The sequence below is a fragment of the Loxodonta africana genome, chromosome 15, assembly GCF_030014295.1.
Source record: "Loxodonta africana isolate mLoxAfr1 chromosome 15, mLoxAfr1.hap2, whole genome shotgun sequence".
Lineage (NCBI taxonomy): Eukaryota > Metazoa > Chordata > Mammalia > Proboscidea > Elephantidae > Loxodonta > Loxodonta africana.
In genome coordinates, this window is record NC_087356.1 from 30,849,832 (window position 1) to 30,866,349 (window position 16,518).

Genomic DNA, 16,518 nt, shown 5'->3' on the forward strand with positions numbered 1-16,518 from the left:
TCATTCCATTAGCGGCAGCTTGCATTTTGGGGGCTTATAATATGCAGGTTTAGGAGCATTTTACATGTATTATTGTATTTTTATGCCTTCTACGTTTGTTTGCCGCTGCTGTAAAAAAAATTAGCACAGCACTTACATACTGCTGTAAAAAAATGGGAAGCGTGCGGCTAACAAACGTAGAAGGCGCATGTTATTTGTGCAAAAATATGGTAACTTATTTATCCTTCATGACAGTCCAGGGGAAAAACCACTATTAGTACCCTCATTTATAAAATGAGGAAATTCAGAAGCTGGGAGGTTATAAGTAACTTGTCTGAGGGCTGTGTTGAAGCTGGGACCTGAATTCAGTGATCTGACTTCAGCACCTGTACTCTTACCACCAAACTGTCCCATTCAAAACACTACAGCCCTATATATGGAAAACAGAAAGAAGGAGCTCTCAATTCCTAACCGAGAATCCAAACATTTATAAATAACTTAATAATTTCTGGATTATAAGGAAACAAAATTCTCATTCTGAAAAAATATTTTTTGAAGTGACAAAAACCTGGGCAAAATGCATATTCTTGCTTATAAAGGAGAAATGTGAAAACAGTTTTTTGAGACTTAAGGATTACTGATAGAGGACATCTAGTGGAGTAGGGAAGATTTTAACATGTAGATGCCTGTGTTTTTTTAAAACAAAATCTTTATAAGGTGACAATGACGGTTTTCAAAGTTTCAAAAATAAGACACTATACGATGTATTTTTTAAACTTGTTAAATAGGCAATAGTAAATATTACACATACCCACAGACATGAACTATTAGAGGTCATAATGTCTTTGACCAAACTGATATTACATAAAAATCAACACCAACACTTTTACGATATGACACTTATCTAAGCTTCTATAGGGACTTTATCACAATATTATAATAAAAATGCCTTTATCTTTATGCACTGATAAATAAATACTTGTTTCTTCAGCCATTCTTTCTCTAAGTGTTCGAGGCTTTGGGGTGAACAGTATTCTTTCTTCATGGTCCTCAGGTTCACTCTCAAGATCTTCATCACTGCTTTTCTTTATACCAGAGATGGTGGAGGTCTGTTTTACATCCAAAGAAATGTAGTCATCTTGGGCCCTGGCCAGTTCACGTTTTCTGCGGGCTGCCTGAATGAAAGCTGCATCAGGGATCCTAACTGAATGAAACAGAGAGGACAGTGAAGACCAAACTCCAAAAAAAATATTCTTCACACTTAGACAAAAGGCACCATTTTCCCATTTTTTTTCCACTATTTTGATACACGCATAAAACTTAATAAATGGCACAAAATCTACATCAGTAAAGTAAGAAATTAAGTTAATTTGATAGAAATTAAATGTAATTTAGAGAAATGAATCCAATCTAGAAGTATCCGAAAATATACTGAGAACATTCCAGTTTTGGGAAAATGCATGCAGGGGATATAAGAAAATTGCTAAGTTATGTGAACATGCTGCAAGCATTTGATCAGGATAATATGATGAACAAGACCGATGGAAAGACTGTCCGTATGGCAAAAACATTGAATTTAGAACTTGATATTGCCAGTGTGGAACATCTCCTAGATTGCGAAGAAGAGGGATTCACAGACTAGGACTTAGCAGATTTTGAAGAGGAAGACATGCTGAAGAAGAAACACACAGTGAGAGAGAAGAGAGAAGCTGTCGAAAAATTTTACAAAAAAGAATTAGCGGGAGTTTTTCTAGGTTAAATCAGGGGCTTCAGCTGTTTGACGACACGGACCCAAACACTGATCACTTTGCTAAAGTCAACAGATTCGGCAATCAGTGAGATGTTACTGCAAAATATATAAAAAATAGAAAAGGGCCACACAGACAACTCTAACTTTCTGACGAGAAATGCCATCCCCATTCCCAGGGATGATCCAGGTGATCCAGAACATTCCATAAGTGGAGTTATTACCGCAACGGACAAAATGCGGATGTCGTCCAATTCTTCATCAGAGTAAATTTTTATAATTTACGAATTTTTCCACGTATGTATGTAGTAAAATATATCTGTAAGTTTACTTGTAATGTTTTTAACCCCCAAAGACAAATAAAGATCAGATTTATATAGATATTGATAATACAAAGCAATAATAATGAAAACTAAAAAAAAAATTGAGGTATTCGACTTACATCAGAACCAACTTATGATGGAGTCATCAGAACAAAACCCCACTGTAAACTGGGGACTACATGTACTATGGCCCGAACCTCCTCTGTGGGCATCCAGGAATATAACTGCCATTGAGCTGATTCTGACTCATAGTGACACAGTGACAGAGCAGAACCGCCCCATACGGTTTCTAACCAGTGGCTGGTAGATTCTAACTGCTGACCTTTCGGCTAGCAGCCGAGCTCTTAATCACTTCGCCAATGTGAGAAACAGTCTATAACTAGAGCACAACCAAGTAAAGCTCCAAGGTCCTGTGGTGAGTCCCACGTAAACAAATGTGAGACATTTAGATGTACCAGTTGTTAGATATTAGGTTATCGCCCTCTGTGTTCTATGGGTATGACAAACTACCAGCTCACCTTGTCATTTCATTTACAGTTGACATGAACAGTCAATTTTGGCACTTGGACAATCATTATTAACAAATTACTTGCCCCATACTTCACTAGAGTTTGTTATGTCATCAATAATGAGAACCACCGGTACAGAAAATACTGACGTTAGAAAAAAGTTATTAACTGAAATTACAAATATTACCAACCTGCTGATGAAAACTCTTTTTCTTCTGGAGAGCTAGAGTTGTCGGAAGATGAGCTCTGATCATCCTCACTTTCTGAGGAGTGATGTGTCCCATCCTCTTCATCGGCTGAGAGATCAACTGTTCTGGATTCTAACAAGGCATTTTCTGAATCTAACAAGAAAGAGTCAAGACACTGGGATGAATAATTCGAATTATGACCAACATATGGCTTAGGTATTATATGGTGTTTTAATCCTACTCTGTACCTAAAGTAAACATAACACGCCTTTCTCTGCCTTCCACTCTTTCTGAAACCCATGAATGGTCTAATAAACGTATAAAAACTTACCTTATTTGTACTATCCACTTAACTAATGAAATATTCACAAAGGATGCAATGAGATGAGGAAAGGGAACACAGAAGAAAAAAAAAAGCACAATAATTTAACGAATATTTGGAATAGAAAATAGTGGTAGTGAACAAGTAGAGATTTTTTTTCATGTATACTTACTATGTGCCAGGCACACTGAAACCTATCTCACATGTTTTATTTCATTCAATAGTGACAGTTCTGTAAAGTCAATGTTATTAATGATGAGGACACCAAGAATTAGAGGGGCTAAAGAACATGCTCCAAGTCACAAAGTTAGTAATCAAAGAATAAAGGTTGTGAAACTAATTCCGCCCAATCTAGGCTCTCATCATATCGTATTTCAATAGCTGGTGGCAAGATGTCATGAGCACTGTGGTCTTCACTCAGATCATGGGAAGGTCATTTACTTCATTAGTTTCAATTAATCTGCTCAATAAAGATAACATTCACAGGGGTGTTATAAGAACTTAATGAACAAAATGTAAAGGAATTCTTGGTATTATCAACAAGAAAGGATTTGTTAGCTTACAATTATTGTACAATCTTTACAAATAACCTTAAAACATAAGGTTACACAAACAGTACTTTTTACCTTTAAGGTAATTCTTAAGTAGAAGACTTACATACAGTTCTAGATAATTCAGGAGTAAAATCATAACTTGGAGGAGGAAGGAATACAGCTGCAGCTCTCATCAGAGCCGTGGTTCTCAAAGTGTGGTCCATCAACCTTTGGAGGTCCCTGGGACCCGTGAAGTCAAAACCACTTCCATCATAATATTAACATGTTACATGCCCTTTTTATGTGTGGACATCTACATAAGTGAGCAAAAGCGGTGGCAGATAAAACTGCTGGCCCCTTTAGTATGAATCAAGGCAGTGACACCAATCTATAGTAGCAGTAGTTATATTCTTGACCACTATCGCTGGCAAGAAAACAAAACAAAAAGCCAGTTTTACTTAAGAAGGTCCTTAAGGAAACAATACAAATATATTTCTATTAAATCTTGACCCTTGAGCACACATCTAATTTTTTAAAATAATATTTTATTGTACTTCAGGTGAAAGTTTACACAACAAATTAGGTTCCCCTTTAACAAGTTTTATACAAATTGTTCAGTGCCATTGGTCACAATTCTTACAATGTGTCAGCATTCCTGTTACTTCCATTCTGTTTGTTCTGTTTCCATTGATCTAGCTTCCCTTCTCCTCCTTGTCTTCTTGTCTTTGCTTCCGGGTATATACTGACCATTTGGCCTCAAACAGTTAATTGTTTAAGGGAGCACATTACTCATGGATGATACTGTTCATTTTATAAGCCAATCTATTATTTGGTTGAAAAGTGATTTGCAGAAATAGCTTCTACTCCGAGTTTAAAGAGTATCTTAGGGTGACAGTCTCGGGGGTTCCTCTATTATCTATCAGTCCAGTAAGCCTAGCCTTTTTTAAGAATTTGGGTTCTATTCTACATTTTTCTCTTATTCTATCCAGGACCTTCTATTGTGTCCCTGGTCAGAATGGTCGGTAGTGGTGGCTGGGCACCGCCTAGTTCTGTCTCAAGTTAGAAGAGGCTATAGTTCGTGTGGGCTATGAGTCCTGTAGAGTAGTTTCTTTTCTGAGCATTTGATTTCCTTCATTCTCTTTTGCTCCATTCAAGTAGAGACCAATAGTTGTATCTTAGACGGCTGCTCGCAAGCTTTTAAAACCCCAGACACTACTTGCCAAAGGAAGATGTAGAACATTATCTTTGTGAACTATGTCAACTAAGTTGTCCCCTGAGACTATGGTCCCAAGCCCCTTGACCCAGTAAATCAATCTGTGAGTTGTCTGGATATGCTGAACCTCTGTAACTGTGCCCCCTATGTGATTTGCTATATATGTGAATATATATGTAGCACACACAAATGTGTATGGACATATGCCTACAGATATACCCATACATGCAAGCGCATTTACTTGACTATGCCTTCCTATACACATATATGTATCCATATCTACCTACATAACCACACATATATGTTCCGGTTGTTTTTACTGTTGTTGCAAAATTGTATATGTTATAGCATTTACCAAAATTGTCCCTTTTTCTCTTGTACCTCTTAGTGTCTTTATTTACCTTGGTCAAACTGTGCTGGCTTCACTCATATTTGGGATTGCCTTTTCCATCACCAAAAGTAACAAGTGTCTACTATCTAGAAAGTGATTCCCCCTTCCATCACTGGTACCCATCAAAGAGCTTTGCTTTGTGTGCGTATCTATTCTTGACTTTTATAATAGTGGGACCATACAGTATTTGTCTTTTTGTGATTGACTTACTTCACTTGGCATAATACCCTCCAGATTCATCCATGTTATGTTCATGGACTCCTCGTTATTCTTTATAGCAGCATAGTATTCCACTGTATGTATGTACCACAAGTTGTTTATCCATTCATCTGCTGATGGGCACTTAGGTTGTTGCCATCTTTTTGCTACTGTGAATAATGCAGTAACGTGAATAATGCAGCAATGTTACTGCTCTTTTATCCCTAGGATATACACCTAGGAGTGGGATTGCTGGATCACAAGGTATTGCCATTGCTAACTTTTTTGAGGAAGTGCCATATTGTCTTTCACAGTGGTTGTATCATTTTACAATCCCATCACAATGCATAGGAGTTTCAATCCCTCCACAGCCTCGCCAGCATTTGTTGTTTTCTTTGACCATTACCATTTTTAAAGGGGTGAGGTTGTATCTTATTGTAGTTTTGATCTGCATATCTCTAATGGAGGTGCAATGGTTAAAAGACTGGCTGCTAACCAAAAGGTAAGCAGTTCAAATCCACCAGTCACTCCTTGGAAACCCTATAGGGCCGCTCTACGCTGTCATACAGGGTTGCTATGAGTTGGAATCGACTTGATGGCACTGGGTTTGTTTTTTGTTTTGGAATGGCTAATGTGAGCCCTGGTGGTGCTGTGGTTAAGAGTTACAGCTGCTAACCAAAAGGTCGGCAGTTTGAATCCACAGCTGCTCCTTGGAAACCCTAGAGAGCAATTCTACTCCCTTCTACAGTGTTGCTATGAGTCAGAATTGACTCGACAACGACGGGTTTGGTTTTGGTTTTTTAATGGCTAATTACTGCAAGCATCTCTTCATATATTTATTAGCCGCCTGAATGCCTTATTTAGTGAACTGTCTGTTCATTTCCTTTGCCCACTTTTTGATTGGATTGTTTTTGTCTTTTTGTTGAGTTGTTGAAGTTTTCTATATATTTTAGAGATTAGACTCTTACCAGATATGTCATTGAAGTCCCCCCCCCCCCCCGAGTCTATAGGTTCTCTCCTTACTCTCTTGGTAAAATCTTTTGATGTGCATAAGTGTTTTAATTTTTAGGAGGTTCCAGTTATCTAATTTATCTTCTGTTATTTGTGTATTACTAGTTATGTTTGATAGGCTATTTATGCCGAATACTAGGTCCCCTAGTTTTGGTCCTATGTTATCTTCCAGGAACTTTACAGCTTTAGCTTTAACGTTTAGGTCTTTCATCCATTTTGAGTTAGTCTTTGTGCATGGTGTGAGGCATGGATACGGATGTTCACTTTTGCCAGCACCATTTGTTAAAGAGACTATTTCTTCCCCTACTGAATGGACTTCGATCCTTTGTTGAACATCAGCTGCCCACAGATGGATGGATTTACTTCTGTGTTCTCAATTCTATTCCACTGGTCTATCAATGTCTCTGTCATTGAAAAAGTACTAGGCTGTTTTGCTTACTAAGGCTGTATAGTAAGTTTCGAGATCGGCAAGTGTAAGGCCTCCTACTTTGACCTTCTTCAATATTGCTGTAGCTATTCTGGGCCTCCTTCCTTTGGATTGGGACTGCATTAATATCTATAGATTGCTTTTGGTAGTACGGACATTTTTCACAATGGTAAGTCTTCCAATCCATGAGCATGGAATGTTTTTGCATTTATGTAGATCTCTTAGTTTCTTGCAGTAGTGTTTTATAGTTTTCCTTGTATAAGTCTCCTATGGCCCTGGTTATGTTTATTCCTAGATACTTTTATCCTTTTGGGGACTATTGTAAATGGTATTGTTTTCTTGATTTCCTTTTAAGAGTCCTCTTGTCAGTGCAGAGGAACTCAACTAATTTTTGTGTGTTGATCCTGTACCCTGCCATTTTGTTGAATCCTTCTATTTGTCCCAGTAACATTCTTGTAGAGTCTCTGAGATTTTCTATGTGTGTAGGATCATGGCATCTGTGAATAAGGATAGTTTTACTTCTTCCTTTCTAACTTGAATACCTTTTATTTCCCTTTCTTGCTTTATTGCTCTGGCTAGGACTTCCAGTACAATATTGAGTAAGAGTAATGATAAAGGACATCTTTCCCTTGTTGCTGTTCTCAAGAGGAATGCTCTCAGTTTTTCTCTATTGAGAATAATGTTGGCTATTGATTTTGCATATATGTCCTTAATTATATTGAGGAATTTCCTTTCTATTCCTATCTTGCTGAATTTTCATCATGGCAACAGTGTTGGATTTTATCAGATGCCTTTTCTGTGTCAATTGAGATGATCATATGGATCTTTTCCTTTGATCACCGGTCAACAGGTTGGTGGCAAGGGAACTCACACTGCGGACTGATGGGTGGGAGTGGCAGTGGGGGCAGGGGAGAGGGAGTCGGGTGAGAGCTCATGCCGCCAATTGCCGGGGGTGTGGCGGCATGGGGATGGCTGAAGCTGGCACAAGCCTCTGGTTGCAGGTCGGACAGTGTGGGACTGCATGCCATGGACTGCCAGGCAAGGGGGGGCCGTCTGCTGGCTGGTACACTGCTGGCTACCAGAAGAACAGAAGAGGGTAAAAGGGGGGAAGCGTGTTCCCGAGTCTCTGGCCTGGATGCTGCTGTACTCCCTGCAGAGTGCGGCCTTTGATCAGGACTCAGCCCTGACCAGATGCATGGGCGGGGGGGGGGGGGGGGGGGAGCTGCCCAGCATCTGGCCAGGAGGGGATCTCTTGCCTCCACTGCAAGTGAGTAGTTTTACTCCTATTGTCTGGCTTTCTTTCTGCTCTATGGTTGCTTGGATCCTAGGGCTCCTGCCTGACTTCCAGTACTTTCCTTCCTTTGATATGGTTCCTGTTCTGCTCGCCTTGCTTCACTCTGGGTTTGTCTACACAGTATCTCCGTTCCCTATTGTGAAGTTGCCTTCCTGTGCTTCTTATCCAGGAACAGTGCTTACTTTGTCTCAAGATGACCATGCTGCACCTGGCCGGCTGGCAGGGTGCCTACAGTCCATAAATTTCCTCGTTCACAGTTTTCATCCAGTTTCTCCCTCCTTTTGGTGTTTGATCTAATTCTTCATCCTTCCAATTGCTGTTCTGGGCTCCCAGACTGTTACCTGTATCTGTTTCACTTAGTTTCTTGGCTCTTCGCTGTAGGGGGCAGACTGGTGTGTGTGACTAAGTTGCCATCTTGGGCCGTCTCCGGCACACATCTATTTAATATTCTGTGCAACCAAAGGGATGTATGCATAAGGTACTTCTGCTGCGCACTCCAATACAATGGTTGCTTCGAGGAAAAGCATTTGTGTGACTGAGTTGCATGCTGAACTAGCTACTGTTTTTGAAGAGGAAAAGTAGTTTACTTGAAAGAAGGATTGACAAACTCTGGCTATTCAGAAGTGGGTATTGTGACAATCATTTCTCAAAAATGAACAAAGTGTGCCTATCACTTCAAGAATGAGAAATTTCAAGTGCAAATTTGAATTTTAGAAAAACCTGTATCCTTCACTGTGAACCTGACAGTTTCCCAATACTCAGAGACTGATGATATTAGTGGTAACATTAGCCAAGTTATTTTTTGGTATTGTATCATAAAAAGTGTCAGCATTTGCAAAATCTGCAAACTCACCAAGCCAATACATTCCAAATAGTCAACGCACAATATTACCAATCACGCACGGGTAAAAGATTCATTCTACATACACAACGGGTACAACAGATTTTAATTTAACAGAGTACAAAAAAATGTACTGATATGGTTTCAGATTCTGTATCTTACCTAAGCTTTGAAAAATGTTACTTGTTGAGTTTTCTTGTAGTATTAAAGCAGAATACCACTAATGATCGAAAAAGGCTACTAAATACTCCTCTAACCACATATCTAAGGCTGCATCTTCTTCACATACTTCAACCAACACATACCACGAAAGACTCAATCAGAAGCGGCTATGACAATTCAGCTGTCTTCCATGAGGCCAGACATTAAAGAGATGGGCAAATGAGAAACAATGGTGTTCTTCTATTTTTTGGAAAATAATTATTTTTCACAAAAATGTTACTTGGCGTCTGAAGCTTTAGACACTTGCAAGCAGCTGGCTAAGATAGAACCATTGGTCTCTCTTTGCTGTAGCAAAAGAGAATGAAAGAAACCCAAGAAATAGAGAAAGAATCGGACTACAGGACTAATTATCCATGAACCATGGCCTCCTCTATCTTGAGACCACACGAACTAGATGGTGCCCAGCTACCACTACCAAATGTTTTGATCAGGGTCACAATAGATGGATCCTGATAAAAAGGGGAGGAAAAAAAATGTGGAAGAGAACTTCAAATTCTCAAAGAACCCCTGCTTACTGAACCGGCTGAGACTGAGGGTATCCCCCAGACTATTGCCCTGAGATACTCTTTAATTCTTGAACAGAAACTATCACTTGAAATCACTTTTTAACTAAATAGCAGGTTAGCTCAAAAAGTAGAGAATTTCACCCTTGAGAACTGCAATCTTTTTTTTAAAAAGTTATCCACATGATACCAAATGGACAAGTTACTCTAAAGCACAGATGAGAAGTTTGGGGGGCAGTGAGACTACTTTAATGGGAGTGGAGCAATTAAAACAGAAATAACGAGAATATTGACACAAAATGAAGACTAACCAACACACTGAACACGACGTGTAGAAACTGTTGAATGGGAACCTATTTTGCTGTGTATACTTTCACCAAAAAAAAAATATTAAAAAAAAAGTTATTTATCCTTCCATGTAATGGGTTTGCAATAGTTTTTTTTTTTAAAAAAATGGTTTACTAAACATTTCTGTTTTAATTTCAAATATGGTAAATATCAATGGATAAAATCCACAGAAACAAAACCTCACAGGGGCCCTCAATCATTTTTAATAGTATAAAGGGGGTTCTAGAAACAAACAAACAAAAAAAAGTGTCCTGGCGGAACTGGTGGTGAAGCACTCGGCTAACTGAAAGGTTGTCAGTTCAAACCCACCAATCGCTCTGTGGAAGAATGATGTGGCAGCCTGCTTCCATTAAGACTACTCCCTTGGAAACATTATAGGGCAGTTCTACTCCATCCTATGAGTTGTAATGACTGGAGGGCAACTGGTTTTGGTAAAACCAAAAAGCTAGAAAACCGCTGCTTGAGAAGGCAAGACAAACAAACAAACAGAAAACTTGTGCTCTCTATTCCTGCTAAAGTTTAACTAGATGACTTACACATTTTTAGAGTAGAAAAATAAACACAAAAAGTTATCAAGACTTCCATCACCAGATACAAGGTCCTAACAATGACTAAGAAAACACCAAGATTGCCTTAATGGACTAGTAATAGCAGGGAGAAAATTTTTTACCGAAAAGATTAACCAAAAACTTGTTCCTTATTAAACTCCAATTCAAACACATTAACAGCACATTTTACGTAAACTTTACGCTGCTCAAATCCATATTTAAGAACTCACTGGTACCTGAAATCACTACACCATATTTAACTTTATTATCGGTTATGCTACTCAGCGACATAGTTGTTTTTCATCCCAGTTTTTGCAAATAACTGATGAAAAAGGAGAACAGGCAAAAGAGAATGTCCCAAAGCCTGTCACTTAGATTCTTCTAACGTACAATTCATTCTGGCTAAGTGTTTTCTAAAACATAAAGATTCAACTCCGAATTGACAAGTTTCCAAAAGGTACATATAACTTTCCTGCTTGCTTAAGCATATTCAGCATTATTTAACTCCTCATAAACACCAAGTGTTGATCTATAGCTACAATCAGTTAAGGTCACCTCGGGACGCAAACACACAGGAGCCATCCACCCATCCGTACAGAATTCCTTTTACTCCCCAAAGGAGCCCCAAACGGGGATGGAGGCAGCGGGCCAGTGCTCTCAGGCGGGAGGGAGTCCTGCTCACTGCCTCTGCGACTAGGGGCTCCCGGTGGCCGGCGGCAGACGACAGAACTGCCCCGGAAGGCTCCGGGCACCCGCGGACCTGCTCCCGCCCCGCCTGGACGTCCCCTCGGGCGCCCTCACCGCTCTCGGAGTCGCCTTGGTCGCCCGGGTCGCTGCCTGCACAGGGGGCCGCTCTCGCGGCGCGCCGGGAACTCGCCCAGACCCGGCTCCGGCCCCTGAACGGCCGTCTCGCCGCCTCTGCAGGCGGCCTTTTCTCCGCAGGACCCGGGGCCGCCTGCTCCCGCGGCGCCCCGGGCTCTGTAGGCGACTCCCTGCCGCCGTCACTGTCGCTGGAATCCGCCCGGCGCTGCCGAAAAGTCCTTTTCGGCTTTTGAGCCATGGCAGCAGCCCGGGCCTCGGGCACCGGCCACGCGCGTGTGCCCGCCTCCCACACCCGAGTCCTGCAAGATCGGCGCGCACTCCCGCCCTTCCGCCGCGTGCGCGCACCCATACCGCGCGGCGGCGTCCGCTCCCGCTTCCTCCGGGTCAACAGGAGTGCGCATGCGTGTTTCCCTTCCTTCGATGAAGTTGACAGCCCAGTTCCCTGGGCCCAGGCGTGGGCATGCAAAGTACTCTTTCCAAGTTGTGGTTTCTTAGACCATAGCGGAGCGACTCCCAGAGCCTGCTCGAGTTGAGTCCCACACAGAGAAGCATCCACAAGCTCTCTGTGAGCAAACTGTCCGGGAGTCAGGCACTATGCATGACCAGTTATTCATAATTTATTAATGACTTATTGCAAAGAAAGCTTTTTCTTTTTAAATCTAGATAGATAAATTTCAGGACACTAGAAGGTTTTTTTTTTATTAGGATAGTGGCATGTGATGTGAAAAGGATTCCATAACCAAAAAAACCTTTGCCACTGAGTCCTCTCCGACTCAGCGGCCCTGTAGGAAAAAAGTAGAACTGCCCCATAGGTTTCCAAGGCTGTAATCTTTACAGAATCGGACCACCACATCTTTCTCCCGTGGCTTGGCCGAATGCTTTAACCACTGTACTACCGGGGCTTATAGGACTAGAAAATAGAGACACCTGTGATATCTGGAAGAGCAGCTTCCCACCACCGACTAAGTGCTCCTTAGGGCTAGAATGAACTCCAGAAGCCAGCTGATGGGTAAGGGAGAGGCTAGGCTGCTCCGTTAGGCCCAGTGCTTTTCAATCTACCATCCATCCATTCAGAATTCTCCAGTTCTGTGATGAATGTCGTCTAAGTCACACTATAAAGCTGCTGATACAAAACCAAACAGTAGACTGTAATTTTAAAATGGTGAGGAAAATGATCATAATTGTGATTAGAGGGAAATTCTGTGCTCTTTTAGGTACTACGTCAAGAAACAGCCCTACATTATACAGTTTTTTTTCCACCCAGTAGCCCAGGCACCATGCTAAACTGTAGAGGGCTACTCAAGTCTGATGTTCTTCAAATCACCTGCAGACTATGCGGAAATGGCAGATACTGACTGAGCAGGTCTGTGGTGGGTCCTAAGAGTCTTCATTTCTAGCAAGCTCCCAGGTGAAGCTAAGGATGCTGGTCCGAGGACCACACTCTAAGTAGCAAGGCCCTAGAGTAGATACAAGATAAATTCATCCATGTCATGGATTGAATTGTGTCCCCTAAAAATATCTGTTAACTTATCTGGGCCATGATTCTCAGTATTGTGTGATTGTCTACCATTTTATGTGGTTGCCCACCATTTTATGTGATTTTTCTATATGTTGTAAATCCTATCGCTATGATGTAATAAGATGGATTAGCAGCAGTTATACTGATGAGGTCTACAAGATTAGGTAGTGTCTTAAGCCAATCTCTTTCGAGATATAAAGGAGAGAAGCAAGCAGAGATACCTGGGGACCTCATACCACCAAGAAAGCAGTGCCGGGAGCAGAGCGCATTCCTTGGACCTGAGGTTCCTGTGCCGAGATAATCCCAGACCAAGGGAAGACTGATGACAAGGACCTTTCTCCAGAGCTGGCAGAGAGAGAAAGCCTTCCCTCGGAGCCGGTGCCCTGAATTTGGACTTGTAATCTACTAGACTGTGAGAGAATGAATTTCTCTTTGTTAAACCCATCCACCTGTGGTATTTCTGTTATCGCAGCACTAGATGACTAGGACAATCACCCTTAAGAATTTTTTTTTTTAATGTTCCTGGTAACTTCTTCATGATGAACAACTGCATATCAGATTGTTACAGCATCCAAATGCCATTGTGTATCTCCTAATCTGAAAACTGAATTATCTTCAAAAGGCAGGCTAATAAGAACCTATTAAAAGGGATTAAGTTTATCTAACTGTAGAAGTTATTCCCCGTAAAGGAAAATCTGCCTACACCTTCTTAACAGCGTTCCCCACCAGTCTTCAAAATCGTGGCAGGTGTTTGTCTCAGTTTGAAAGGTGGGCAGCAGGACAGAATTCACTCTCAGCGTTGCTTGCAAAGGGAGCAGTTTATTTAAGGATAAGCTGAGTGTACAGCTGCTGTTCCAGAAAGCTGTTCTCTCCCCTTGAAAATCTCCAACTCACAGACAATGTCTACCTTGAACGTGAAAATGGCAGGCGGAGTTCAACCTTTTTAGCTGGGTTTAAAGCAACTAGTAGACCGTGGGATAGCTGCTCCTTCCTCATTTTAAGCTACACCGTCTCTCAAGACAAGGCCTCTCTTGGTATCCTTGTACTAGTACAGTGTCCAGTGTGTGGTATGTACTGAATTAACATGAACCCAATGAACTAAATTTGTGGATGGGGCAATTCTGAAACATCTATGTTCAACAGCAATAATGAAACCTGAAAACGAAGCACTGCAACTTACTGGGTGCAAATATGTTAATAGACAGGTAATATACTTAAAACAAAACAAAACCCAAAGCCATTGCTGTCAAGTGAATTCCAACTCATAGTGACCCAAGACAACATGGTAGAACTGCGCCGTGGAGTTTCCATCGAGCAGCTGGTGGATTGGAACTGCTGTCCTTTCAGTTAGCAGCTGAGCTTTTAAACACTGCACCACCAAGGCTCCAGGTAATATGCTACTGAGATAGAAATAAAAACTGCTATTTAAAACATAAACTAAATCTTTGTTCCAAGGGAGATAGATTAGTGAGAAAATTGAGTTTTCCTGGGTATGGCTTGAATGGGAGAGGATGAAATAGAGATAACTTGCTTAATAAGGGGAGTGGGGTAGATTTTGGAATTCCCCCTTCAGTCCCAAGGAAAGCAGAGTGAAGACTCCAGGGTAGCATTAACAGATTTAGAAAAAACTGTAAGACGCCGAGCTAAATTTAAATTTCAAATGAATGAGAAATAACTTTTTAGTAGAAATACGACCCATATAATATTTGGGACTTACTTGCGTGGGACATATGGTAACTCTAGTCTGTGGTGAAGAGAGCTGTGAAGAATTTCAAAGGTAGTGAAAGGCTTCACAATGGGTGGGGGGGGGGTGATGGAGGGGGTGGTGATAGTTCTGGAACCTGAAGAAAACCATGGCCAGTGAGACGTTCCCAGTAACAAGGGTTAGGGGGACAAGAGACTTTTAAGGTATGGTGCTATTTCCCCTAATCCTTTAGTAAGACTTTGCTCTACTCCGCACACTCTTGGGTTAACACTGCTGCTGGGAAAGAAGGACTGAGCAGCTGAAGTGAGGACAGTGATGATAGCTTCACGGTGGGGATGGGATGGCAGCACCACAGTTTCAGAGCTGAGAGCGTCAGAGGAAACAGAATGGATGACAGGCTGCTGAACACACTAGCCTAGAGGTGGCTATGAGATCGCCCCTTCCCCAAATGTACCCAAGATGGTGAATCTTGAAAGGGGAAGAGACTCCACTGGTTATACATGGAGACAGGAAAAGGGGCCAGAGAGCAAGAATTGTGTTTCTCCTAACAGTCTTTCCAGGTACCCACAATTATAACTGCCTTATATTGTTTGTTCTTTGTTATGAACACTAGGAATTTTCCCCCAAGAACTTGAGGATAATGCCATATCTATTATTTGCTTACAATATTTTCTTATTCCTTTGCATATAATTTGGAATTACAGAAGGTGATAATTGAAATTTGACATACAAAAAATTTCCAACTTCTGAAAATCTGGCCGTCTATACCCAAATATACTGTTTTTACCCTAAATAGGTGAAATGGCATTTTATTTAGCTTGTCTTGCCACTTATTGCCATAGTGGTTAAGTGCTACGGCTGCTACCCAAGAGGTCAGCAGTTTGAATCCACCACGCGCTCCTTGGAAACTCTACGGGGCAGGTCTACTCTGTCCTGTAGGGTCGCTACGAGTTGGAACGGACTCGAGGGCAGTGGGTTTGGTTGGGTTTGCCACTTATTGGTGGGTTCTGAGCTCCCCCTAGTGAGAAATGGGCTACTTACATACGGACTGTGTCAATCCTTCATAAACTGCCCCCTTCCTTTGATAGAGCTATCTTTAAAAAAATTCTCTTGTTAAAAACAACAAATACATTTTCGTTTTTATGCCAACCTATTTAAAACTTTCCCAGAGGAAAACATTTTGGGAAATTATGTTTGTAAGTAAAATAACTCTCTCTTTTAAGGCCAAAAAAAAAAAAAATCATTGTGGAAGCACATTCATAAAATTATGGACCCACAGCACACAACAACAATTGTGCTTTCAGTTTTCAGTATCTCTTTTTGAAAAATTCAATCTTTTCTCCGTTTATCATGATGTTGCTTATTGGTCCAGTTGTGAGGATTTTTGTTTTCTTTATGTTGAGGTATAATCCATAGTGAAGGCTGTTGTCTTTAATATTTGCCAGTAAGTGCTTCAAGTCTTCCTCACCTTCAGCAAGCAAAGTTGTGTCATTTGCATATTGCAGGTTGTTAATGAGTCTTCCTCCAATCCTGGTGCTGTGTTCTTCTTCATATAGCCCAATTTCTCAGATTATTTGGTCAGCATACAGATTGAATAAATATGGTGAAAGATACAACCCTGATGCATACCCTTCCTCAGATGGCACAGGACTGGGCAACATTTTGTTCTGTTACACATAAGGTCACTATAAGTTGGAGGTGACTTGGTGGCACCTAACAACAACGTTTTTCTAGCTTTGCCTTTGACTCAGAATCTCAACTGTCATTATTCATAACTTTGGGAGAAATAAAGAAAACTCTGGGAGTTCTAAAAAACATTCAGAAACCTCAAATTACCATAATGTGGGCCTCAGAAATCTGAGATTTGTAATTATC

General features: G+C 41.0%; 1 protein-coding gene across 8 annotated transcripts in view; it reads right to left on the reverse strand.

Moving 5' to 3' along the window:
- GCFC2 (GC-rich sequence DNA-binding factor 2) overlaps positions 1-11,712 on the reverse strand; it is a 60,551-nt gene extending 48,839 nt beyond the window's left edge. For 2 of the 8 annotated variants that reach the window (XM_064268783.1, XM_023552809.2), the window contains exons 1-3: positions 11,399-11,707; positions 2,750-2,899; positions 959-1,183 (exon numbers count right to left, since the gene is read on the reverse strand). In XM_064268783.1, the coding sequence (XP_064124853.1) occupies positions 959-1,183; positions 2,750-2,899; positions 11,399-11,657 (634 nt within the window). In that variant the 5' untranslated portion in view covers positions 11,658-11,707. Of the gene's footprint in view, positions 1-958; positions 1,184-2,749; positions 2,900-11,398 lie in introns of all 8 variants that reach the window. The other 6 variants (XR_002786713.2, XM_064268781.1, XM_064268782.1 and 3 more) reach the window with 6 other exon arrangements.
- Positions 11,713-16,518: the final 4,806 nt, after the last annotated feature.